At 44.5% G+C, this 26,307-nt stretch overlaps 1 protein-coding gene across 4 annotated transcripts in view; it reads right to left on the bottom strand.

The window, feature by feature from the left end:
- Positions 1-20,966, bottom strand: part of LOC106565828 (FYVE, RhoGEF and PH domain-containing protein 5) — a 60,995-nt gene extending 40,029 nt beyond the window's left edge. For 3 of the 4 annotated variants that reach the window (XM_014133395.3, XM_014133397.3, XM_014133396.3), the window contains exons 1-3: positions 20,695-20,966; positions 16,116-18,948; positions 689-806 (exon numbers count right to left, since the gene is read on the bottom strand). In XM_014133395.3, the coding sequence (XP_013988870.3) occupies positions 689-806; positions 16,116-18,948; positions 20,695-20,704 (2,961 nt within the window). In that variant the 5' untranslated portion in view covers positions 20,705-20,966. The remainder of the gene's footprint in view (positions 1-688; positions 807-16,115; positions 18,949-20,694) is intronic. The other variant, XM_014133398.3, reaches the window with a different exon arrangement.
- Between the last annotated feature and the right edge of the window lie 5,341 nt (positions 20,967-26,307).

Raw genomic sequence — 26,307 nt, 5'->3', positions numbered from 1 at the left:
ATTAGTGTGGAGCATAGATGAAAAAGCTTTTTCAAATACACACGTTTAAATTCAGATGCATTATGTATGAGAGGCTGACTGGCTGTGTCTGTGGCGACAACAATGCTCCCCATTGATTTAGAGGGTAATCACTAGCCTCTAAACCTCAAGGACCTAAAATAAACATGAACACATGTTAGGGAATTATGGCCATTAGTCTTACTCTTCTAGTTTTTTACTAAACCAGAACCGCGTACAAATATAACCGTACTAGTATGTCGATCCTCACTTCCTTAGAATGTGACCAAAACCCACTTTCATCCAGAGAACTGTTCCTGGGACTGGCTCAACTATTTCTCTCCTTTTGATGAAAAATAAAACAAGGAAGTGTGAGTCACGTGGCCAGAGCCAGGCTGATATTATTGTGGCAGAGGGATGGGGTGGGGTCCATCTCTGGGCTGCTATAAAATGGCTGATTGAATAGAAAGAAGGAGGAACCTGGAGTTCGTACAGAAAGTGATACACATCATTGAATATGGTAGCCAAGTTAAATATTATTTGGTGGATAATACAAGTAAAGGTCATCCATCTTAGAAATATTTGCTCATAACCGTTTTATTCCCAAATCTTTGAAGATCTGTGAAACCTGTGACTTAATACATGTTCATAAAATGACATAGTCTATTGTCTTTCCTGCTAGATGTCTCACCTGTCTGTCGTAGCCATGCTGCACTCCTCCCTCCTCCTCCTCTGAGGTACGTCCATGGTCCTCCTCAGCTGAGAGCCCTGCTGGAGTATGGTGCACTGGGAAAGGCTCGGTGTAGGCACTGCAACATCAGGGAGAGAAGAGGGACATAAAGTTTTACTATAGAGGCTGCAAGAGTGCAAAGAAGACAGTCAAATGTGCTCTTCATTTTTCAATGCACCGCTCCTCCTGCCCTTGCATGTAATATCCTCTCAGCTTTGTGAGTTTGCGTTTGAGTGTGTGTGTGTGTGTCCTACAGTAGTACTATGGATGACGGGAGCCAGATTGCAGGGGCATTAATAGCATGAGAAGGAGTGTCTGCTTTGGGATCCTGCTGTGAACAGGTTCATCACAGAGAGACAGACCAGAGGGACACACACACATGCGCGTACGCACGCACGCACACACACAGTTTGACATGAACATATATAGGCGCACACATATTGTCCTGTACCAAGATTTACAAGGAAACACACACACATACATTGCGGTAGAGGGTATAACGAGCATGTTATATTGATGACTATAACAGATCACCCCATAAAGACAGAGGCTATTACAGGCCTGTACTGCATATCTAACCTCTCAGCTTCTGAGTACCAAATGTTAAAAGAGTTCCCTGCCGGACTTCATATTCACCGAGACACAGTCATCCTTCATTTGGGCCACACCACAATGTAGGCTCTCACACTGGTGCTATTGACTGGGCTGGAGGAGGCCTCTAGAAGACATTACTCATCTGTGACCTCCGTCTATCCCCCTGTGGGGCCAAGTCACAGGGATGGTGAGTAGACCAGAGGGGAGGGTCTATGAACCTTTGAATCCTATGAGCTCATAGTTACTGTATTTAAAATAGCGGGAGTCCCTTATTCATTTTCTTGTGACCACTGCTTCAGTTGTTGCACTGCGTCATACCAGTGTTAAATCACCATCCTCAGCTTCTCCAACAATAGAATCTCTCTTTGAATAGTAGGCCTACTCTCTCTCCCAGTGTCTGGACTAAAGAGTCATTTCCTGCACAACCTCTATTTTATGAAGCACAAATGATTTATTTTCATGATCTATTTTCACATTAAAATTGAAATATGTTTCCCTGATTCCATATGACATGTGTCTACAGTGGTGCATATTGTGCCCAAGACACACTAGGCACATCTCTCCATAGTGCGCTCTCCTGCCAAATGAGAGCGTTTTGTTTTTGCATTGAACATGTTAGATGTTGTTTTCCCAAGTTAAACTACATACACATGAACATTTGCAAGACTCTATCTATCAAGTGTATTTTCTTTTCTGATAGTTCTTGGAGAGTCTCGTCTGTTTCTAATGTCCTGTTCCTGTATAACGTTCTAGGCTACAGTACGTGAACTACCTGGATGTCACTATTATGCATCGACTGTGAATTGTGAATAAAATGGTGTTTCCTTTGTGAACGGATTCTGATTAAGATCATGTCTGCTTATTATTATACACAGACAATACCAAAAATGAGGAACACATCCCTAATACTCAGTTGCACCCGGGCCTTTTGCCTTCAGAAAAGCCTCAATTCGTCGGGTCATGAACTCTACAAGGTGTTGAAAGCGTTCCACAGGGATGCTGGCCCATGTTGACTCCAATGCTTCCCACAGTTGTGTCAAGTTGGCTGGATGTCCTTTGGGTGGTGTACCATTCTTGATACACACAGGAAACTGTTGAGTGTGAAAACCCAGCAGCATTGCAGTTCTTGACACAAACCGGTGCGCCTGGCACCTACTACCATACCCCGGTCAAAGGCACAAAAATCACCCTGTGAATGGCACACATACACAATCCATGTCTCAATTGTTTCAAGGCTTAAAATTCATTATTTTATCTGTCTCCTCCCCTTCATCTACACTGATTGAACTGATTGAAGTGGATGTAACGAGTGACATCAATAAGAGATCATAGCTTTCACCTGGTCAGTCTATATCATGGAAAGAGCAGGTGTTCTTTTTATTTAATTTGGCAAGTCAGTTAAGAACAAATTCTTATTTACAATGACGGCCTAGGAACAGTGGGTTAACTGCCAGGTTCAGGGGCAGAACGACAGATTTGTACCTTGTCAGCTAAGGGATTCGATCAAGCAACCGTTCAGTTACTGACCCAACGCTCTAACCACTAGGCTACCTGCCACTTAACATTTCGTATACTTGGAACATGCCTTTTACATTGATTACCAGTTAAGCGATTAATTGTAACTTTGACAGTGGTTTCTCCCAGGAAGGGGCTTGTGATTATAAGCGCCTGTTTTGATCTTCATCGACAGAGTATGTTCGGTAAATGTGAAGGGAGGCTGACGTGAGCCTGGTATACCCAACCTGAGTCTCAAGGAAGTAGACAGGTTTGTCTGCTCCAAGGTATTTTGTTTTGCATTTAAATATTTTTGAGAAGTTTGTAAATGTATATTTTTTATTATTTGTAAATATTGCCAATTGGATCTGTGTACCACCATCTTCTACTGTAAGTAATATCACAACTTCTGCACAGGAACCTGCTTGCCTCCAGCAGCACTTCTTCCCATATACGACTGTTCAAGTCAAGGCCCTATTTTACCAACACCAGAGTTCATCACAATCCTCAGATTCTCCAATAATATGTCACTCTTTGAATAGTACTGTACTCTCTCTCCCAGAGTCTAGGCACTCAGGACATAATTGTACTCATAAAGCAATGAAGTACTATAGAGCTACATTAATGAGAATATACATAAACCATTACAGAACAGTTAGATTGAAATATTTGCCTTTTACTGCCAACTAAGGGTAATTTCAAGAGTTAACTCCTGCTCAACCACTGCTTTAATAGGAAGCCCAATGGTTTATTTTCAGATATCTATTCCACATTTAAAATTCTATGTTTCACTGGTTCCATATGCAATACATGTCCTCATTACACTGTATATAACTTTGCCATCAGGAAAACTGGCAATACGAACAATACTTTAAAGACTTTAAAATGCTCATTACACAGCAATATAATTATGCCGGCAACATCTTTGACTTTGCCTCCAGTGTCTTCCTTAATACCTGGGAGTTAAATCTACTGTGACAAAGTCAGATTTTCCATTAAAAGACCTGCGTACATGTCCCCATTTTCCAAGGATTTGATGGGGTATATACAGTTGAAGTTGGAAGTTTTACATACACTTAGGTTGGAGTTATTAAAACTCGTTTTTCAATCACTCCACAAATGTCTTGTTAACAAACTATAGTTTTGGCAAGTCGTTTAGGACATCTACTTTGTGCATGATACAAGTCATTTTTAAAACAATTGTTTACAGACAGATTATTTCACTTATAATTTACTGTATCACAATTCCAGTGGGTCAGAAGTTTACATACACTAAGTTGACTGTGCCTTTAAACAGCTTGGAAAATTCCAGAAAATGATGTCATGACTTTAGAAGCTTCTGATAGGCTAATTGACATAATTTGAGTCAATTGGAGGTGTACCTGTGGATGTATTTCAAGGCCTACCTTCAAACTCAGTGCCTCTTTGCTTGACATCATAGGAACGTCAAAATAAATCAGCCAAGACCTCAGAACATTATGAAAAAAAATATGGGACCTCCACAAGTCTGGTTCATCCTTGGGAGCAATTTCCAAATGCCTGAAGGTAACACGTTCATGTGTACAAACAATAGTACGCAAGTATAAACACCATGGGACCACACAGTCGTCATTCCGCTCAGGAAGGAGACTCATTCTGTCTCCTAGAGATGAACGTACTTTAGTGCGAATAGTGCAAATCAATCCCAGAACAACAGCAAAGGACCTTGTGAAGATGCTGGAGGAAACAGGTACAAAAGTATCTATATCCACAGTAAAACGAGTCCTATATCAACATAACCTGAAAGGCCGCTCAGCAAGGAAGAAGCCACTGCTCAAAAACCGCTATAAAAAAGCCAGACTACGGGTTGCAACTGCACATGGGGACAAAGATTGTACTTTTTGGAGAAATGTCCTCTGGTCTGATGAAACAAAAATAGAACTGTTTGGCCATAATGACCATCGTTATATTTGGAGGAAAAAGGGGGATGCTTGCAAGTCGAAAAACACCATCCGAACCGTGAAGCACGGGGGTGGCAGCATCATGTTGTGGGGGTGCTTTGCTGCATGAGGGACTGGTGCACTTCACAAAATAGATGGCATCATTAGGGAGGAAAATGATGTGGATATATTGAAGAAACATCTCAAGACATCAGTCAGGAAGTTAAAGCTCGGTCGCAAATGGGTCTTCCAAATGGACAATGACCCCAGGCATACTTCCAAAGTTGTGGCAAAATTGCCGTCCTGCTAGTGGGACAACTTCCGGTGAAACAGGAGGACGCACAGTTCAAATAAATAATCATAAAAATTATGGATATTAAACATTTAGGTACATACAAGTGTCTTATATCGGTTGAAAGCTTAAATTATTGTTACTCTAACTGCACTGTCCAATTTACAGTAGCCATTACAGCGAAAGCATGCCATGCGATTGTTTGAGGACGGCGCCCCACATCAAATATTTTTCCACCGGCATAGGTTTCATAAATTTACAAATAGCGATTCAATATTCACTTACTTTTTGAAAATCTTCCTCTGATTTGTCCTTCTTTGCATCCTGGGAGCTAGAATTAAGTATGCCCCTATACTTTCCATTGTAAGAGGATGGTCTCTCAAAAAAAATAATTTCCGGTTGGTTTTTCTTTGGATTTTCTCCTACCATATCTATTGTGTTATAATCTCTCCTACATTATTTTAACATTTCTACAAACGTCAAAGTGTTTTCTTTCCAATGGTACCAATTATATGCATATCCTGGCTTCAGGGCCTGAGCAACAGGCAGTTTACTTTGGGCACGTCAGTCAGGCAGATATTTAGAAAAAAGGTGCCTAGCCCTAAAAGGTTTTAAGGACAACAAAGTCAAGGCATTGGAGTGGCCATCACAAAGCCCTGACCTTAATCCCACAGAAGATTTGTGGGCAGAACTGAAAAAGCATGTGCGAGCAAGGAAGCCTACAAACCTGACTCAGTTATACCAGCTCTGTCAAGAGGAATGGGCCAAAATTCACCCAACTTATTGTGGGAAGCTTGTGGAAGGCTACCCGAATTATGACCCAAGTTAAACAATTTAAAGGCAATGCTACCAAATGCTAATTGAGTGTATGTAAACTTCTGACCCACTGGGAATGTGATGAAAGAAATAAAAGCTGAATTAAGTCATTCTCTATACTATTATTCTGACATTTCACGTTCTTAAAATAAAGTGGTGATCCTAACTGACCTAAGACAGGGCATTTTTACTATGATTAAATGTCAGGAATTGTGAAAAACTGAGTTTAAATGTGTTTGGCTAAGGTGTGTGTAAACTTCCGACTTCAAATGTAATATGTAATTCAATTTGGCTAAACATTGAGCATTTAAATATGTATTCTGTGCATTCACAGGTCAGGTGCTATTCTGTCCTTATAATTGTGCTATTAAAGAAAACAGGAAAAGTTGAAATAAGGTCATTAGTTGACTCAACAAGGGAAATGTAAACGCAGATGGGGATTTAAAAACACAACAACAGTTTTAAATGGTTTTGTTCTGCTTATGTTGATCATTATGTTTGACTTATGGCTGTTTCTCTGCTAGTTGTCTGACAGTGTTGTATGAGGCGGCATGCTAAGATCCTGGCCCCTGACCATGACTGCCATGATAGAGCATCCACACAAACAACAGAAGAGCATCTGAGAGGCTATTTGTCTTTTGAGTGGGGCCTGTGTCATGTCATACTGTGAGCACCCTGTTTAAATTGTCAAGACTGGGTCCCACTTGCTCTTTACATTAGGGTAAATCAATGGTGGCACCACAGGTCCCAGAGTGGTGTGACAACAGAAACAATTCTGGGGCCGGTAGTTTTTGCTGATCTGGTAACCTAACCAGGTAAAACTCTGGACCTTATACAGTATGACGTCAACTACCTGTTGTAAAACTTTTTAATATGGGCTATGATGGGCCCAGAGTTTTTCTAATCAGGTCAAATAGTTTTAAAAAACTCCTGGACAAACTCCTGGCCTTGGGGAGAATGAAAACCCTGTCAAACTGTAGCAAACTTCTACTTGTTCATATGAATTATATTTTAAAGGACTAGGGGGTTTCCTATATACAGACACAGAGAAAGAAACATGATTGGACAATACAACTCACAGGGCTAAGCATGCTTTATGTAGGTTTGTATCCCTGCAACTGTAGGTCTAATAAAACATTAAGTCACAGTCTATGTCAACTATTGACTAATGCTTAGGTGTATAGGCTGCTACATTTATGGAAGAGTTTTTGCTTGTGTCTGTCGGGAGTGATGTGTTATCACGCTTGCTAAATAAATACCAAAGGAAAGTGGAGATAACGCCTTGAGCTTTGTGCCCGACCCACACGACCTGAATTTACGTGAATCTGAATGGTCAAGACACCTTAAGAGCCTGCAGCCAGAAGTCTCATGTGAAGGACAGAGAAATTGTGCGCGAGGTGTCAAATCATGTGGCAAATCGGTCTAAAAAACAAGTGGTGTGGCACTGCTACACACGATTTAAAAGTGGTGTGGCACTGCTACACACGATTAAAAAGTGGTGTGGCAAATGCCCCCTTGCCCTGAGGTAAATCCATTTGATTTGAATCACTTTTTTTGACAGCACCCCTTTTGATTTGAATGAAATCTTCCATTCATATTTGCCCATTGTAGAAGTGCTTATTTATTTATTTTATTTTATTTTATTTATTTCACCTTTATTTAACCAGGTAGGCAAGTTGAGAACAAGTTCTCATTTACAACTGCGACCTGGCCAAGATAAAGCAAAACAGTGTGACACAGACAACAACACAGAGTTACACATGGAGTAAACAAACAAGCCAATAACACAATAAACAAGTCAATGATACAGTAGAAAAAAGAAAGTCTATATACAGTGTGTGCAAAAGGCATGAGGAGGTAGGCAATAAATAGGCCATAGGAGCAAATAATTACAATTTAGCAGATTAACACTGGAGTGATAAATGAGCATATGAAGATGTGCATGTAGAGATACTGGTGTGCAAAAAGAGCAGAAAAGTAAATAAAATAAAAACAGTATGGGGATGAGGTAGGTAGATAGGGTGGGCAATGTACAGATGGGCTATGTACAGCTGCAGCGATCGGTTAGCTGCTCAGATAGCTGATGTTTAAAGTTGGTGAGGGAAATAAAAGTCTCCAACTTCAACGATTTTTGCAATTCGTTCCAGTCACTGGCAGCAGAGAACTGGAATGAAAGGCGGCCAAATGAAGTGTTGGCTTTGGGGATGATCAGTGAGATATACCTGCTGGAACGTGTGCTACGGATGAGTGTTGTTATCGTGACCAGTGAACTGAGATAAGGTGGAGCTTTACCAAGCATAGACTTATAGATGACCTGGAGCCAGTGGGTCTGGTGACGAATATGTAGCGAGGGCCAGCAGACTAGAGCATACAGATCGCAGTGGTGGGTGGTATAAGGTGATTTGGTAACAAAACGGATGGCACTGTGATCGACTGCATCCAGTTTGCTGAGTAGAGTATTGGAAGCTATTTTGTAGATGACATCACCGAAGTCGAGGATCGGTAGGATAGTCAGTTTTACTAGGGTAAGTTTGGCGGCGTGAGTGAACGAGGCTTTGTTGCGAAATAGAAAGCCGATTCTAGATTTGATTTTGGATTGGAGATGTTTAATATGAGTCTGGAAGGAGAGTTTACAGTCTAGCCAGACACCTAGGTATTTGTAGTGGTCCACATATTCTAGGTCGGAACCGTCCAGGGTGGTGATGCTTGTCGGGCGGGCAGGTGAGGGCAGCGAACGGTTGAAAAGCATGCATTTGGTTTTACTAGTGTTTAAGAGCAGTTGGAGGCCACGGAAGGAGTGTTGTATGGCATTGAAGCTCGTTTGGAGGTTAGTTAGCACAGTGTCCAAGGAAGGGCCAGAAGTATACAGAATGGTGTCGTCTGCGTAAAGGTAGATCAGGGAATCGCCCGCAGCAAGAGCGACATCATTGATATACAGAGAAAAGAGTCGGCCCGAGATTTGAACCCTGTGGTACCCCCATAGAGACTACCAGAGGTCCGGACAACATGCCCTCTGATTTGACACACTGAACTCTGTCTGCAAAGTAGTTGGTGAACCAGACGAGGCAGTCGTTAGAAAACCCAAGGCTATTGAGTCTGCTGATAAGAATACGGTGATTGACAGAGTCGAAAGCCTTGGCCAGGGCGATGAAGACGGCTGCACAGTACTGTCTTATATCGATGGCGGTTATGATATCATTTAGTACCTTGAGCGTGGCTGAGGTGCACCCGTGACCGGCTCGGAAACCGGATTGCACAGCAGAGAAGGTACGGTGGGATTCGAAATGGTCAGTGATCTGTTTATTAACTTGGCTTTCGAAGACTTTGGCTAGGCAGGGCAGGATGGAAATAGGTCTGTAACAGTTTGGGTCTAGGGTGTCACCCCCTTTGAAGAGGGGGATGACCGCGGCAGCTTTCCAATTTTTAGGGTTAGGGTTAGGGTTAGCCGGGGTTGTTGGCCGGGGTTGGAGTAGCCAGGAGGAAGGCATGGCCAGCCGTTGAGAAATGCTTCTTGAAATTTTTGATTATCATGGATTCATCAGTGGTGACCGTGTTACCTAGCCTCAGTGCAGTGGGCAGCTGGGAGGAGGTGCTCTTGTTCTCCATGGATTTACAGTGGGAGTTAGAGCTACAGGATGCAAATTTCTGCTTGAAAAAGCTAGCCTTTGCTTTCCTGACTGACTGCGTGTATTGGTTCCTGACTTCCCTGAACAGTTGCATATCACGGGGAATATCCGATGCTATTGCAGTCTGCCACAGGATGTTTTTGTGCTGGTCGAGGGCAGTCAGGTCTGGAGTGAACCAAGGGCTATATCTGTTCTTAGTTCTGCATTTTTTGAAAGGGGCATGCTTATCTAAGATGGTGAGGAAATTACTTTTAAAGAATGACCAGGCATCCTCGACTGACGGGATGAGGTCAATATCCTTCCAGGATACCCGGGCCAGGTCGATTAGAAAGGCCTGCTCGCAGAAGTGTTTTAGGGAGCGTTTGACAGTGATGAGGGGTGGTTGTTTGACCGCGGACCCATAGCGGATACAGGCAATGAGGCAGTGATCGCTGAGATCCTGATTGAAAACAGCGGAGGTGAACTTGGAGGGCAAGTTGGTCAGGATAACGTCTATGAGGGTGCCCATGTTAACGTATTTGGGGTTGTACCTGGTGGGTTCCTTGATGATTTGTGTGAGATTGAGGGCATCTAGCTTAAATTGTAGGACTGCCGGGGTGTTAAGCATATCCCAGTTTAGGTCACCTAACAGAACGAACTCTGCGGCTAGATGGGGGGCGATCAATTCACAAATGGTGTCCAGGGCACAGCTGGGAGCGGAAGGGGGTCGATAGCAGGCGGCAACAGTGAGAGACTTATTTCTGGAGAGATTCATTTTTAAAATTAGAAGTTCGAACTGTTTGGGTATAGACCTGGAAAGTATGACAGAATTTTGCAAGCTATCTCTGCAGTAGATTGCAACTCCTCCCCCTTTGGCAGTTCTATCTTGACGAAAAATGTTGTAGTTGGGTATGGAAATCTCCACATTTTTGGTGGCCTTCCTAAGCCAGGATTCAGACACGGCAAGGACATCAGGGTTGGCGGAGTGTGTTAAAGCAGTGAGTAAAACAAACTTAGGGAGGAGGCTTCTGAGGGTGACATGCATGAAACCAAAGCATTTTCGATCACAGAAGTCAACAAATGAGGGTGCCTGGGGACATGCAGGGCCTGGGTTTACCTCCACATCACCCGAGGAACAGAGGAGGAGTAGGATGAGGGTACGGCTAAAGGCTAGCAAAACTGGTCGCCTAGAGCGTTGGGGACAAAGAATAAAAGAAGCGGTTTTCTGGGCATGGTAGAATAGACTCAGGGCATAATGTGCAGACAGGGGTTTGGTGGGGTGCGGGTACAGCGGAGGTAAGCCCAGGCACTGAGTGATGATAAGAGAGGTTGTATCTCTGGACATGCTTGTTATAATGGGTGAGGTCATCGCATGTGTGGGAGGTGGGACAAAGGAGGTAACAGAGGTATGATGAGTGGAACTAGGGGCTCCATTGTAAACTAAAACAATAACTAACCTAAGCAACAGTATATAAGACATATTGACATTTGAGAGAGACATACAGCGAGGCATAAAGTAATCACAGGTGTTGACTGGGAGAGCTAGCTAGACAACAACGGGTGAGACAACAGCTGATCAGCTAAAACAACAACAACAATAGGTAAAATGGCGATGACTGGACAGAGAGGGTCGGTTAACTACACACACAGCCTGAGTTCGCGGCTGGGGCCGACAGATAAACAAATAATAAACAGAATGAAGTACCGTGATTAATGGACAGTTCACCAGGCATCAGCTATGTAGCCAAGTGACCATAGGGTCCAGGGGGCAGCGGTAGAAGGAACAGGGAGGCCGCGGAGTAGTCGCACTAGCACGCGGGTGACTCGCCGCTTAAAGTTAGTAGCCCGGGGCTAGTATAAGCGTCTGCTCTGACGTCCGACGGAGGCCGGTTGGAGGCACAGCGGATGGAGTATTCGTCGGCAGACCAGTCGTGGTGGTGCGGCGGGGCGCCGTGTCAACAAAGGATCCAAGCCAGATGGCGAAAGAGGTATTGTAGATGTAGTAATTTAGTTTGCTAGCCGGGGGATGCGCCTGGCTCACGGCTACCTGGTGCTAGCTTCAGGGCATGGGGCGTTAGCCACTATAGCCACTCAGTAGCAGCGGTGATCCGGTGCCAAGGTCCAGAGCTTACGGCAAGGATCCGGTGGAGTAGTGGGTTCTAGCCGTGTTTGGGTGGGGTTGGGGTGAACAACTGAGTAGGCCGGGAGGTGGGCCTCAGGGATAGCTTCGGTACTGGGTAACTCGGTGGGTGCTAGCTAGCTGTGAAGATCAGGAGTAATGGTCCAGGGATTACAGCAGGAATCCGGCGTTGTAGTGGAGAGACAGTCCGATACTGGTAGGCTGGTGAGTATTATCAAAGCTAAAAAAAGGCTGGTATCTGTGCAGAAGGTAAAGGCCGCTAGCAGTGGCTAACAATGACTAAATAGCTTGTAGCTAAATTAGCTGGTTAGCTTCTGATGGCTAGGTGGCTCTTGCTATAAGGTCTAAAAATTTAAAATAATAGCGGTTCTGTATCACATTGGGTGAGGCAGGTTACCGGAAGGTATAATTGAGTTAAAATGGAAAGAGATTGAAAATAAAAATAGAAATATATACAAAAAAGTACGAAAAATACAAAGGTACACGAGAGGACGAACAAAACACGTCTGCACTACTCTGCCATCTCCATGTCTTCATCACTGGAAAATTCAAACCAGATCAGACCTTACATTCCTGATAACACCTCGTCTTGTTGTACGTACGCATGCACACACACCACACACACACACACACACACACACACACACACACACACACACACACACACACACACACACACACACACACACACACACACACACACACACACACACACACACACACACACAAACAATCCAGCCCTGGTGACCCTGATCTCCTCAGTCTTCCCCTACCCACTCACCCTTGTCTTCCTCCCTCCTTCCCCCTGCCCTTATCCTGCATTTCCTGTAAACAGCAGAGCGGAGTGGAAGGCTTTAAGGCAGGACTCTTCCTCCCTGGGGATGACCTGGCAATGAACTCAGAGGGCCTGGCTCCAGGCCTGCAGTACCCACACCCTTCCCTGCAGCCCCAAAGCCCCGCAGCCCTGCCGCCCAACAGACCTGCAGTCCACCCGGCCACCTCGCCACAGAGGACAGCCACCGCCCTCTACAACAATGCACTCAGGACGGCTCTCTGACTAGAACTAACAGAACACAGCACAGAGGCAAAGAGGAACTATTAGTACAGGCTGCACTAGGGATTCACCCATCATGCTGCTGTATCTCAAGGTCGAGTAAAGCTTTTTACCATAAATAAGAATAATGGGCACGTCTCTCTCACTCTCTCTAAGACTATATTTGCATATGTTGCAGATGGAACTAATATATACATCTATAACAAGACCTGCACAATATATACAGTATGTACACTGTAAACTGTCCAGTTTATTAGGTGCATCCATCTAGAACCGGCTTGGACCCCCCTTTGCCTACAGAACAGCCTGAATTCTTTGGGGCATGAATTCTACAAAGTGTTGGAAACGTTTATTGCTCAATTGGTATCAAGGGACCTAACTTGTGCCAAGAAAACATTCCCCACATCACTACAAAACCGCCACCTGCTTGTACCAGGCAGGATGGGTCCATAGACTCATTCTGTTGACGCCAAATCCTGACTCTGCCATCAGCATGACGCGACAGGAACCAGGATTCATCAAACCAGGCAATGTTTTTCCAGTCCTCAGTTGTCCAGTGTTGGTGATGGTGTGCCCACTGGAGCTGCTTCTTCTTGCTTTTAGCTGATAGGAGTGGAACCTGGTGTGGTCGTCTGCTGCAATAGCCCATCTGTGACAAGGATCGACGAGTTGTGCATTCCGAGATGCTGTTCTGCACACCACTGTTGTACTGCGCCGTTATTTATCTGTTTGTGGCCCGTCTGTTAGCTTGCACAATTCTTGCTATTCTCCTTTGACCTCTCTCATCAACGAGCTGTTTTCGCCCACAGGACTGCCGCTGACTGGATGTTTTTTGTTTATCGCACCATTCTTGGTAAACCCTAGACACTGTCGTGTGTGAAAATCCCAGGATGGTGGCCGTTTCTGAGATACTGGATCCGGCGCACCTGGCACCGACCATCATACCACGCTCAAAGTCACTTAGGTCACTTGTTTTACCCATTCCAGTGTTCAATCAAACAGTATGTCATGATGCCTGTCTGCCTGCTTTATATAGCAAGCCACGGCCATGTGACTCGCTGTCTGTAGGAGCCATCCATGTTCATGAACGGGTTGCCGTACCTAATAAACTGTCCGAGGAGTGTGTGTGTGTATAATGGGCAGGTCTCTCTCACTCTCTCTAAGACTATATTTGCATATGTTGCAGATGGAACTAATATAGAAATATATAACAAGACCTGCACAATATATACAGTATGTACACTGTATATATATTATATTGACTACTGTGGTTTGGTCTGTTGTGGGGTTATTCCAGTGGGATGACATTAGTTCATTGGTGCTGTTGATCCTACGGGTACTGCATAAGCACATTGACTGCCCTCTGAAAAGAACACAAGCACAGTCAATATGCCTTCCTTTCTGACATGATGCTTTCTTACAGAGCTCACTCTTCTGTTTGTCCCTATACAGCTATGTTGGCAAGGGCAAGACAGTCTCAGTCTATCCCGGTGAGCTCCAGCTCTGATCCAACAGCACCCTTGTTTAAACAGGCATGCACATTCATTAATGTCTGCATAGAGTCTTACTTTGCATTTCTTTACCCTGCCTTAGTTTACACGTACAAACAAAATGGGTTTTTCTTTGCCTTTCTATGCTAAACAGTGTGAGAACTGTGTTGTACATTAATCAAATCTAGTGTAAAAAAGATACTGTTGCAACATTCTAACTTTGTGGTAACTATTTGCCTTCTTATGTGGGTATTATCCCATTGTCTTACTTCAGCCCACTGTCCCTTTGTCCCTTTGCCCTCAACAGTCTCGCTCCTCTCTATTGGGTGGTGAGAGAAGAGTGTTAACTTCTGAATACATGCTCAATAAATCACTCTGCCATCATCGGTCCACCGGACAGTGGCAATGTCGACCCTTCAGCATAAGCTTGGCAGGAAAATACAAACACACACCCAAACATTCGAATGCAGACACACACAAACACACACACACAGCAAAATGAAACAAAACAGACACAGCATCCACGGCAACAGAGGTATCTCCAGGGAGAATGCAGCCGAGGCGAGGCGACAGAACAGATAGTCCCCTTTATATCAGTGAGTAGGGCCTGAGATTTTAGACCACCACCACACAATGAGCCCAATCGATAATGTCACCAGCTGAGAAATATCCTGCTCTGGGGGAGAGGAAAGATACATGCCTACTTAGCCTCTTACAACTATGCATGGGAAATAAGCAACATTATAAACTGGGTGGTTCGAGCCCTGAACGCTGATTGGCTGACAGCCGTGGTATATCACACTGTATACCACGTGTATGACAAAGCTTTTATTTTTACTGCTCTAATTACGTTGGTAACCAGTTTATAATAGCAATAAATCACCTCGGGGGTTTGTGGTATATGGCCAACTGCGCGATGCGTCGTGCCTAAGAACAGCCCTTAGCCATGGTATATTGGGTATATACCACACCCCCTCGTGCCTTATTGCTTAATTATTCTATGAATCAAAATATACTGTAATTGCATGTTAATTTAATAGAACACTCCATCTAGGCAAAACTTTCAAAATATAAATAATGAATTAAAATGATCACAATAAGTGTAAAATAAGCAGCTTTGCATGAAGCAACCATAAATTCCCAGGAAATGCTGTGAAAAATAATAAAACATCTGTTAAGAGTCCTGTAGAAATGTTCTGTCCCAATGAAAACACAGCCACCATCAAACAGGTGTCTAAATGTGACTGGAGGGTGACCTGAGGTGGCTGTAGAGAGTAGTGGCTGAGAACAGAGAGATTTGGTTCTAGCAGGTCCCAGTGAGTCCTCCTCCTATCTCTATTCAGCCTTGTTGTAAATCTCACCACCCCTCCAGGGCTCAATGAAAGAGAGGCATAAGGGGAAACTGCCTTTAATAAAAGCAATCCTAAACTTAACCACAGGTGTCAAGGACAGGAGAGCAATTATACCAATCTACTTCTACCTCGCGCTCTCTCTCTCTCTCTCTCTCTCTCTCTCTCATATAAAGCTCTGTCTACAGTGTTCAGTGTCTGTGAGCTATTCCATCCCCTCAAACACATATGAAACCAACACCAGGTGTGACCTTGAAATCCAGAAAATGAGAAAGTGGGATAAGCTCTCCCACAAGCATTGTCCATCTTCCCAAACCCAATGAGCCTCAGCACAGCAGGTTGCTCATCTCTCACAGAACACAACACTCTCCAAAAAAGAGAAGTGTGGTCAGCCAGGAGCCCGCTGTTCATTTGAGCTACAGTTATCTATCAGCTGGTCTGGAGATTGCAATGTTGAACTGAAGGAGCCTGGCCAAACCAGTTTACTAGAAAACAGTGTGTGGAGAGTACTATGGGGAAGAGCCTTCTCTGCAGACTGTACGCTATCGACAGGCATTTTTTTTCATGTGCTGGTAATTCAGTTCAGACAATCACTGAAGAGACCCAACATCCGAGAGTATAATAAACTACTGTACCTTTCAGGCTCCTGCTCAGGTGACTGGGGTTTGCTGTCGATCCCAGGGAAGCTGTTCATATCCACATAGCCATCGTTGTCATTAGAGGGGGCCACCATGCGGTTGGGGTCCTCAAAGAACTCTGTGACAGTCATGGATCTGGTGGGTCTCCCTCCAGGTGGGATCTGGATGTTCTCATAGTCAGAGCTCATAGCTGGGATGTTCTCATAGTCTGATGTGTCTGCATTGGGGAAGGAGATGGAGCGAGGTTTGGTCAGGGGGAGGGGCATGAGGGGGCGACGGGAGCGCTCCTCGAAGGATTCTACCCTGGACACGCCCCTGCTTCCGTAGGCTTTAGGGTCTCCTTTCCTGTGATCTTTGTAGGGCAGGAAGGTTGAGGGAAGGTCTGGAGGGCGCTGCTGGGGCTTCACCATGCGAGACTGGGACTGGGGCTGAGGGGAGCCAGTGCTCCTGCGCTCTAGGTCCAGGATTCTTGTTGGCCCGTGGTGGCTGGACTCAGAGGAGGAGCGCGAGGAGCGGATGCTACCATCACCAAAGCCTTTAGTGTCCATTTTCCTCTTGAACTTCAGGGCCAGGAAGCGCTTGAATGAGGACTTCTTCTTCTTGGGCTTGTTGTCTGTGGACTCAGGAGAGACGCTGATCAGGAGGGAAGGGGAGCTTTTAGTGACGGGTCTCTTGGTGATGTAAGCCAATTCAAAGGGAGGTGGAATGTCCACCAGAGAAGTTGGCGTGGAAATGCCACTAGATGACTGGTGGCTCTGTTGAGAAAAGCTTCCGGAAGAAGTGACAACACATGGCAGAGAGAGGGTGTCATCTGTCCTTTTCATCCTGTCTTCCTCCTTCAGCGATTGGTCAGCCTCTGTGTGAGCGCCTGATGACAGTTCTTGACCCTCTACGGAGCATGAGCGTGGGTATAGTAGGAAGCGGCGTGGCTTCAGAGAGGGGATGAGTCTGTTGATCTCAGGCTGCTCAGGACGTACCAGAGGTTCTCCATTTTGGTCTAAGGCCACAGTACAGTAGTCATGAGTACTCTGGTACCCTGATGTCTCCTCAGGAACCGTCTCAGGGACATAACCCGGAACTTTCCCAGAGTAAGAGCGTGACCGCATCACAATGCTCTTAGAGATGAAGTTCTCCCCCTCAGAGTCAAAGCCAGCCTCCTCATAGATGTGCTCCTCACTATCTGAGTTGGAGTCCTCGTAATAAGGCACGATGTGGCCGTCCAGCTCCTCAATGTCCTCCTCGAAGGCCTCTGTGGTGTGGGCAAACACCACCCTGTTGGTGAGCTCCGGAGTACGGGTCCGGTCCAAGTCTGCTGGCACTGTGATGTTACACAGCCTGAGACGGGGCTGGCAGCTGTTCCGCTGGCTGGAGAAAGCCTGCTCACGCTTGGCTGTTCTCTCTCTCATACTCCTCCCTCTGATCTGCTTCCTCTCGGTGTCATCCGTCTCATCATCGTCCCCAATCTCCACATAGTCCTCTGATGAGGCACCCTCCAGATGCTGAAAGTCATGGGCCTCTGGGCAGAGGGAGTCATCGATGTCTGCGTATTCATCCATATCCTCCTTAGCTGTTTCTCTGTCTTGGCTGGATTGCTCAGGACTGTCCTGGACCCCACACTCTTCTGAGAGTTTCTGTTTATCCTCTAGCTCTGCCACGTCGTCCGATGACACATAATAAGGCTCTTGGTTAAAGGTACCTGCTGTGTCCATCTCCTTTGGAGTGTGTGGTTTGTCACCACAGCATGTATCGTCGTGATTCACATCAGGGTCAGCGGTGCGCATCCTGTCAGCAGGCACCGCCTCGATGACGGAGTAAGGCCCAAACATATCCTCAGTGCTGCCAGAGAAACGGAAACGCCCAGAGGGGTCCTTGGTGGCACGCTCGGGCTGCCACACGCCTGTGTCACCGGGCTCACCAGTGTCACATGTGTAAACAGACTCATCTGAAGGGCCAATCACGTCGTAGGGATACTCCTCACAGACGGGTGCGTGTGTACAGCAGTGTGCTCCCAGTGAAATAACCTCTGCTTCTTCCTCAGCCTCATCAGTGGGTACCTTGCACTGCAAATATCCACCAGGGGACCTGTCCTCATCTTCAAGCCTACTGTCAGTGTCTGCGGCAGGTTGACTAGGGAAGTTCCCATGATCATAATCCTCTGTGTCTGGTTCTTCTACATCTTCTTCTGGACATCCAGTAGGCTCCTCGGCTGTTTCAGTCTCTTCAGATAAAATCTGTTCCTCCTCCCTCCGCTCTTTGACACACTTTGCTTCCTCATCCCCTCTCTCACACTCTGAGAGACACTGCATCAAAACATCTTCAGGGTCCACAGATGTGTCATTATTGTCACTCTCAAGGTTCAAGTCATCTGTTTCTTTAGAGTTTTCCTCCTCTACTGCAATGTGAGTGTCAGTACCACTAGTGTTATCCAAAGGGGCTGCATCGGTCAACGCCTCTCCCTCTCTCTCTACCTCATCCCCCTTCTCCTCCTGTTCACTCCCCCCTTCATCATCACTGATGTCATTGAGGTTTTCTTCTGGTTCTGCTTCCTCCTGGTTGTGTTCTGTGGGGTGGGTTACGTGGTCCTCTGCCACCTCCTGGGGGTCCTCAGGTTCCTCCTCTGAGGAGGTCAGGTCTCCATTGCTCAGACCGTGAGGGGGGCACTGTTCCTCCTCTTGCTCTGTCTCAGATAAGGAGGGTCTGGGCTTTGGGGGGATGGGAGGTTCGGGACCCCGGGTAGAGGGACAAGGCTTTGACATCAGTTTGGACTGTACCTTGATCGTTAGGTGACTGCGGATCTTTGGTTGGGGAACTTGGAGTCGCTTCTGTAAATCTGGAAAGAAAAGGAGAGAAAAGTGTGATTCATTTCAGTTCAAATACAACGTACAACCTCAATAGTAATTGAAGTAGTAGATGAAGGTGCAATATCCTACCTAGAATCATATTTACATAAACTTTTAGACATTTGGTTGAATTTTGGTTGTATGGATATATAAAAAGCAATCCCTTAGCCTTTGCTTTTATTTGTAAAGAGAAAAACTGCAGATTTGTCTCAAACTCTGTGATATGCAGATGGCTATCTACAGGGAAAACAACAAAGCCATAGGGAACACACTGTAGGAACAATAATATCTTCCTGACTGGAATATAGAGACATATTGTTCTACACTTATATGGCATGATCATCATTTAATGTTCATCAATGAATTAATTTATCCAAAAACGACATGCACAGACAGACACAACCCAGTTTTATTGTATTTCACCTATATCAAAGTCCCATGTTTTGAGAATCAGACACTGCATGCATGTAGCTTACAGTCAAGTCCAGTGTTATCTAGCTATTTGCTTTCAATAACTAGTACAATTCAAGGATGGAGAACCTGTCAAAGATAGCTGACTGGTTGTTAAGTCTTTTCGTGAAATACACCCTTACTTAACAAAACTTACCCCTCGTCTCTTCCTGTAATTTAGTACCTGCCATGACACACATCTTATTAAACTCTGCGGGCACTATGTTCTCTCACTCCTTGTCCATCTCTCTGTCTGTCCCACTCTGTCTGTCTGTCTGTCTGTCTGTCTGTCTGTCTGTCTGTCTGTCTGTCTGTCTGTCTGTCTGTCTGTCTGTCTGTCTGTCTGTCTGTCTGTCTGTCTGTCTGTCTGTCTGTCTGTCTGTCTGTCTGTCTGTCTGTCTGTGTCTCTCTCTCTCTCTCATTGTTGTTTTCCAATAAGAAACTATTCCAGCAGACTCCCCTCCACGCAGGAAGTCCATGATGGAAGGACATTAACAGCACACCCTTACTCCTTCATGAACCCTTCTAGGAGTACAAATTCTCACACAAATGGACTTCCTTCTTGTCATTTTTCCCCTGACACACACACACTTTTGCTGAAAAGGTCCTTTCAGTGTGTCAAAGAACAATAAAACAGAGAAAAAACAAACATCCCACTAAGTCCCTCTGCAAACAACAGGATATGAATTATGCAACAAGAATTCAATTTTTAAAAACAAAGGAAAAATAGACATCGGGACCCTGACTGTGCCAAGCTCACATGATATGATCTCAGACTGTGAGGGAATCATGAAATGTCACCCATCAAATAATAACAATAATTCTATAAACTACACAGTAAATAGGCCAATCATCACAGTGCAGTGGAAATTCAGTAGATCTTTGGGTTCACCTCAAAAGTTGAATAAATAATCCCATCATCGGTCATACAGTATAACATGCCACATTAATCACTCTATCGGCTGCTGCAGGACATCAGTGATGACACTGGTGAGTGCCTTCACTACCCATCACTACTCATTGAATTTTATTCTGCAATAGCTGTTCTCTCACCCAGTTTGATTAGACTCCCTATAGGCGATATCTCAAAGAAAAAGTTATAAAGAATAAATAAAAACGAGTCTAAACTATGTACCTGTTTGGTCTATGATGCTGCAATGATTTTTTCAAAATTACATTTCATTTATCCAATGCTATTTCAAGTGGCGTAGGAAAAGGTAAATAGGCTATAGCAGCTCAATTTTATTGAATGCGCATCGCTACATGAATATTATTACATACAGTACCTGTGTTCATTTTGGGACATCATCCACCATAGCAACATACAGTTATCCATATATTTTTCACAGGCAGGAAACAATCGCCACATATATCCACAGGTTCTAGAAACCTATCCCTAATTCATGTTGAAAGTATTCAAGTCGTCTAAATTCAAAAGTTCACAACCTTCTCTCGCTGTTTATCCAAGTGTTCGCTACTTGTCGAGGATTTCTCCGTCAAGGTAGCAGCTGTTTGTCCACATAGCTTGCATCGGATGGGCGACTGGTGCGCTCCTGAAGGGAGGTGCTCTCTCGCAGTTCCTGATGAGGAGGAAGGTCTATCGCGCGGACAAGGACCACTGACCAAACCCACTTAATCTACATTCAGATCATTAAAAAGTAGACATTTCAAATTTCAATAGCTATATACAGTATGTACACCATAAATTCATGCATTAACCTTTGATGTATGTATTTGAGACAGAGTTGGACGCGTTAGATGTGTGAGTATACAAGGCTATATGAGGCATTGATCACATTCACATGAAGTGGATATTTTTGGAATCTGTGGTTTCATAGTGTCTCTAATTATTAACTTATTATTAAATAAGAAAACAAACGTTCCTTTTCAATATTGATATCTTTATTGATATTGATATATACTGCTCAAAAAAATAAAGGGAACACTAAAATAACACATCCTAGATCTGAATGAATGAAATAATCTTATTAAATACTTTTTTCTTTACGTAGTTGAATGTGCTGACAACAAAATCACACAAAAATAATCAATGGAAATCCAATTTATCAACCCAAGGAGTTCTGGATTTAGAGTCACACTCAAAATTAAAGTGGAAAACCACACTACAGGCTGATCCAACTTTGATGTAATGTCCTTAAAACAAGTCAAAATGAGGCTCAGTAGTGTGTGTGGCCTCCACATGCCTGTATGACCTCCCTACAACGCCTGGGCATGCTTCTGATGAGGTGGCGGATGGTCTCCTGAGGGATCTCCTCCCAGACCTGGACTAAAGCATCCGCCAACTCCTGGACAGTCTGTGGTGCAACGTGGCATTGGTGGATGGAGCTAGACATGATGTCCCAGATGTGCTCAATTGGATTCAGGTCTGGGGAACGGGCGGGCCAGTCCATAGCATCAATGCCTTCCTCTTGCAGGAACTGCTGACACACTCCAGCCACATGAGGTCTAGCATTGTCTTGCATTAGGAGGAACCCAGGGCCAACCGCACCAGCATATGGTCTCACAAGGGGTCTGAGGATCTCATCTCGGTACCTAATGGCAGTCAGGCTACCTCTGGCGAGCACATGGAGGGCTGTGCGGCCCCCCAAAGAAATGCCACAACACACCATGACTGACCCACCGCCAAACCGGTCATGCTGGAGGATGTTGCAGGCAGCAGAACGTTCTCCACGGCGTCTCCAGACTCTGTCACGTCTGTCACATGCTCAGTGTGAACCTGCTTTCATCTGTGAAGAGCACAGGGCGCCAGTGGTGAATTTGCCAATCTTGGTGTTCTCTGGCAAATGCCAAACGTCCTGCACTGTGTTGGGCTGTAAGCACAACCCCCACCTGTGGACGTCGGGCCCTCATACCACCCTCATGCAGTCTGTTTCTGACCGATTGCACATTTGTGGCCTGCTGGAGGTCATTTTGCAGGGCTCTGGCAGTGCTCCTCCTGCTCCTCCTTGCACAAAGGCGGAGGTAGCGGTCCTGCTGCTGGGTTGTTGCCCTCCTACGGCCTCCTCCACGTCTCCTGATGTACTGGCCTGTCTCCTGGTAGCGCCTCCATGCTCTGGACACTACGCTGACAGACACAGCAAACCTTCTTGCCACAGCTTGCATTGATGTGCCATCCTGGATGAGCTGCACTACCTGAGCCACTTGTGTGGGTTGTAGACTCCGTCTCATGCTACCACTAGAGTGAAAGCACCGCCAGCATTCAAAATTGACCAAAACATCAGCCAGGAAGCATAAGAACTGAGAAGTGGTCTGTGGTCACCACCTGCCAAACCACTCCTTTATTGGGGGTGTCTTGCTAATTGCCTATAATTTCCACCTGTTGTCTATTCCATTTGCACAACAGCATGTGAAATTTATTGTCAAACAGTGTTGCTTCCTAAGGGGACAGTTTGATTTCACAGAAGTGTGATTGACTTGGAGTTACATTGTGTTGTTTAAGTGTTCCCTTTATTTTTTTGAGCAGTGTATAATTAATACAAATTGAATATGAGATAGGTCTGAGAACTCTGTCAGCAAAATCGTTTTCCAATATGTATGAGTCATGATAAACTTGTGTTGTAAGACCTACTATAACATTCCAGAACATACACTATTTGTCCCTCAAACATTTCCAGACTACTAGGAACTCTAAAGTTCCCAAAAACAGTTTCTAAAAACAGTTTCTGTAGGACACCAAAAGCTTTTGCTATTGGCCCGGCTTCCTGGCTGGGCATCTGTTGCATGATTGGAGAAAAGCAACCCTTTAAAAACCGCTTTACATAACAGGAAACCGCTCTCCCTGTTTCCCGCACAACAGGCAACCCTTCCTTAGCAACAGATGGACAAGGCTGACAACGTTAACCCCTTAGGTATGCTAATGTCGGCTGATTGAGTGGTGCTGTGTACATTCCTCAAGGCTCAAGGAAAGCCAAACTTTCAGTAACCTCCATCTGTGCTCAAGCATGGGCTGTTCAAGGACGCAGAGACATCCTGAAACACAAGGGGAAGCTGGAATAGTCAGCCACCTGGGGCCCCTGTTTTGCCAGCTAACATCGCTGGTTAAACGCCCACAGGTTGGGAGGGTCAAATTTAGCCTCTTTATTCTTATTTTCTACAAACTAGAAGGTCAGACACTGTAGCTGATCCTCCTGGATATATTACATCCGAGGTGAATGGAGGAAAGTGCAATAGAATAATCACCTTTGTTGAATCGCTGGAGAGCACTTCCCACTGGGCACACACTGGTTGAATCAGTGTTGTTTCCACGTCATTTCAATGAAATTACGTTGGCCCAAAGTGGAATACACATTGAATTGACATCTGTGCCCAGTGGGTTGGCCTATGGACTGCAGAGGCATGTCATGTGTTACACATTGCAAACTCCCCAATCCAGATGGCTTGGTGCAGAAAGCACTGTGTGTTGCAGATATATTAGGCCACAGTAGGTGATCCAGGTCCTCTAGACTAGACTATCTGAAATATGGTTGGCACCTGCTACTGTATGTGGAGTTTGTATTGTCTTACATAGGCTGATTAACTTTTGCAAAGCCTCAAATGATATGACTCATTACACACAGTGTAGTTTTGCATGGGCTTGTTAATGTTTTCATGAAATATTAGCCTACTTTTTGAGCCAGCCAGGTCAATGTTATGTGTCAGTAGCACATTCACAGCTGCAGTGCCTGCCCTTTTGTTCTCCAAATGGCAAATCACCTCTAAAGATAGCACTTGCCTGGTCGTTGGCACAGTCAGTGGTGTTTCTCTTTGGAGAGTGCTGTATTGAGTGCTGTATCTGACCGTTTTTGTTTTCACTATTATTTCACAAATCTGTTTTGCCACTGGAGTATGGGTCTTTGTGTAATGTGTCATGATAGATGTGGACAGAAAAGAGAATGGGTTCATGGGTAAATATCCCACCAGATGTAGCATAGACTATAAAAACATGTTTTGGACTGAAGACACATTTCCTGGATTATGAGGGTCTCTGTGTGCAGTGCTCTGTCCCACCACCTGGAACACAGACGGAGCAGTAGAGAGAGAAAGGGAGCGGAGTCACCAGGAAAAACATGTCAAAGAACAAATCGATCCCCAGCCCCCCTCCTCTCCATTCCCTCCACTGCCCTAGACAGGAAAGAGACCAGGGAAAGGGGTCAGCAACTTGTTCCCAGCCCTCTAGACATGTCCAGATGTTTCGTAACACCTGCTCTGCTACCCACTGGACCTGGATGTTCTCAATGTTTTTGTCCCCAGTCAGTAAAGTTGTCAGACATTATTTTTGTACTGAGGCCAATTACTGGAAACCACTGTTTTGGTAGGTATTTATTCACACTCCCAAACATTGCACAAACATACGTCACAGACGTATTACCTGTGAAGTTTCATTCAATGGAACGATTAGCCTTGATTACACATTATTTGCAAAGGGTTCTAGTGTACTGATGTGTGTCATTTCAGAGAGCAATCAAGAAGAAATCCTCCTTAAAATGACCTCAACCCCTTTGTAATTAGTCGATGGTAAAGCGTGACACACTGAAAGTGTATTGACACATTTTATTGAGGTTTACACACATTAAGTACCTTGAATATTTGAAGCATGAAAATAAAATGAAAATACAATGAAAATAATAATAATAAACCATTTCAATTAATTTAGGTTGATTGCGTGTAAATGGACTTGCAACAGATGTATACAATGACCCAAATCCACTGAAGTCGCACAACTGGCCAAAGCTCAGTTGTTTTTCTTTGTAATAAAAGTGAAATAAAAAACCCTGGTATCAGCAAATGTGTGTATAATACAGTATGCTCTCCCAACAGCACAAACCCAGGACCACTACTCACACCTCCCCCAGTAACACAGTCTGGAGCACAGTATTGCAGTAAACAGCTGGATCTGGGAAGTCAGCACTTCATCAAAAAACAGCAAAAAAAGGCTCAATTTCCCACAGGCCCAAGAACCTCCGCAGCCAATCAATACAGCCAGCCTGTATTACCTAGGTCACCGAAACCAACCTCGATTTGATAATACACATTGCTACAGCCTTCTGCCTGGTTCTTTTATTTACTGCTCTGTAACGTGTGTTTGTATTCCTACTGTATATAAGTCTTGTGAAGAGTTTTCCATTCTGCATTTATTATTACTAAGTGCTTTGCTTGAAAGGTTTTTACATTGTCTCATTATTTGCAACTTGTCTGTAATGATATTTAGCCTATGAATGAAGAATTAAGTGCTTCTCTAGCTTTGTTTCCCCAGTTAATAACAAGGTATTATATGTGTCTGTATAAAAGGGCAGTACAATGGCTGTTAATTAGCCGAGAGCCTGAAAAATAACAGTCTGATAACAGACTGATTTGTTATTCTACTTTCTCTATTCATAGAGAGACAATCCTCCAAGCTTGACTGTGAAAACAACCATTTATAAGGCTCAAAACCCCTCAAGAAGCATTGTAAAAAGAGCTGTGTATGGCTTTTAAAATGAAGCACAATGGCACAGTCAAAACATTAGCTGATAGCCTTTAGTGCTATAGATTTATGAGCACTGTAAAGGTATATCCTTTTGAGAGAGTGTCGGGTTTGTGCACTCTTTTATGGCTTTATATTTCCTAATTCTGTGTAATATGTTTTTGTTTATCATGGCAATAGGACTGAACAGTTACGGTATGTCCCATGGTTCTGCCCATGATATAATGTGAAATCCTTAGTTGTGTTATCAAGCTCATTATAAACTGGGTGGTTTGAGCCCTGAATGCTGATTGGCTGAAAGCCGGGGTATATCAGACCACAAGTATACCACGGGTATGACAAAACATGTATTTTTACTCTTCTAATTACATTGATAACCAGTTTATAATAGCAATAAGGAACCTCAGGGGTTTGTGATATATGGCCAATATACGGC

Source organism: Salmo salar, chromosome 12 (assembly GCF_965601325.2).
Source record: "Salmo salar chromosome 12, fSalSal1, whole genome shotgun sequence".
NCBI classification, from domain to species: domain Eukaryota; kingdom Metazoa; phylum Chordata; class Actinopteri; order Salmoniformes; family Salmonidae; genus Salmo; species Salmo salar.
This window is presented reverse-complemented; position numbering and strand designations above follow the sequence as displayed.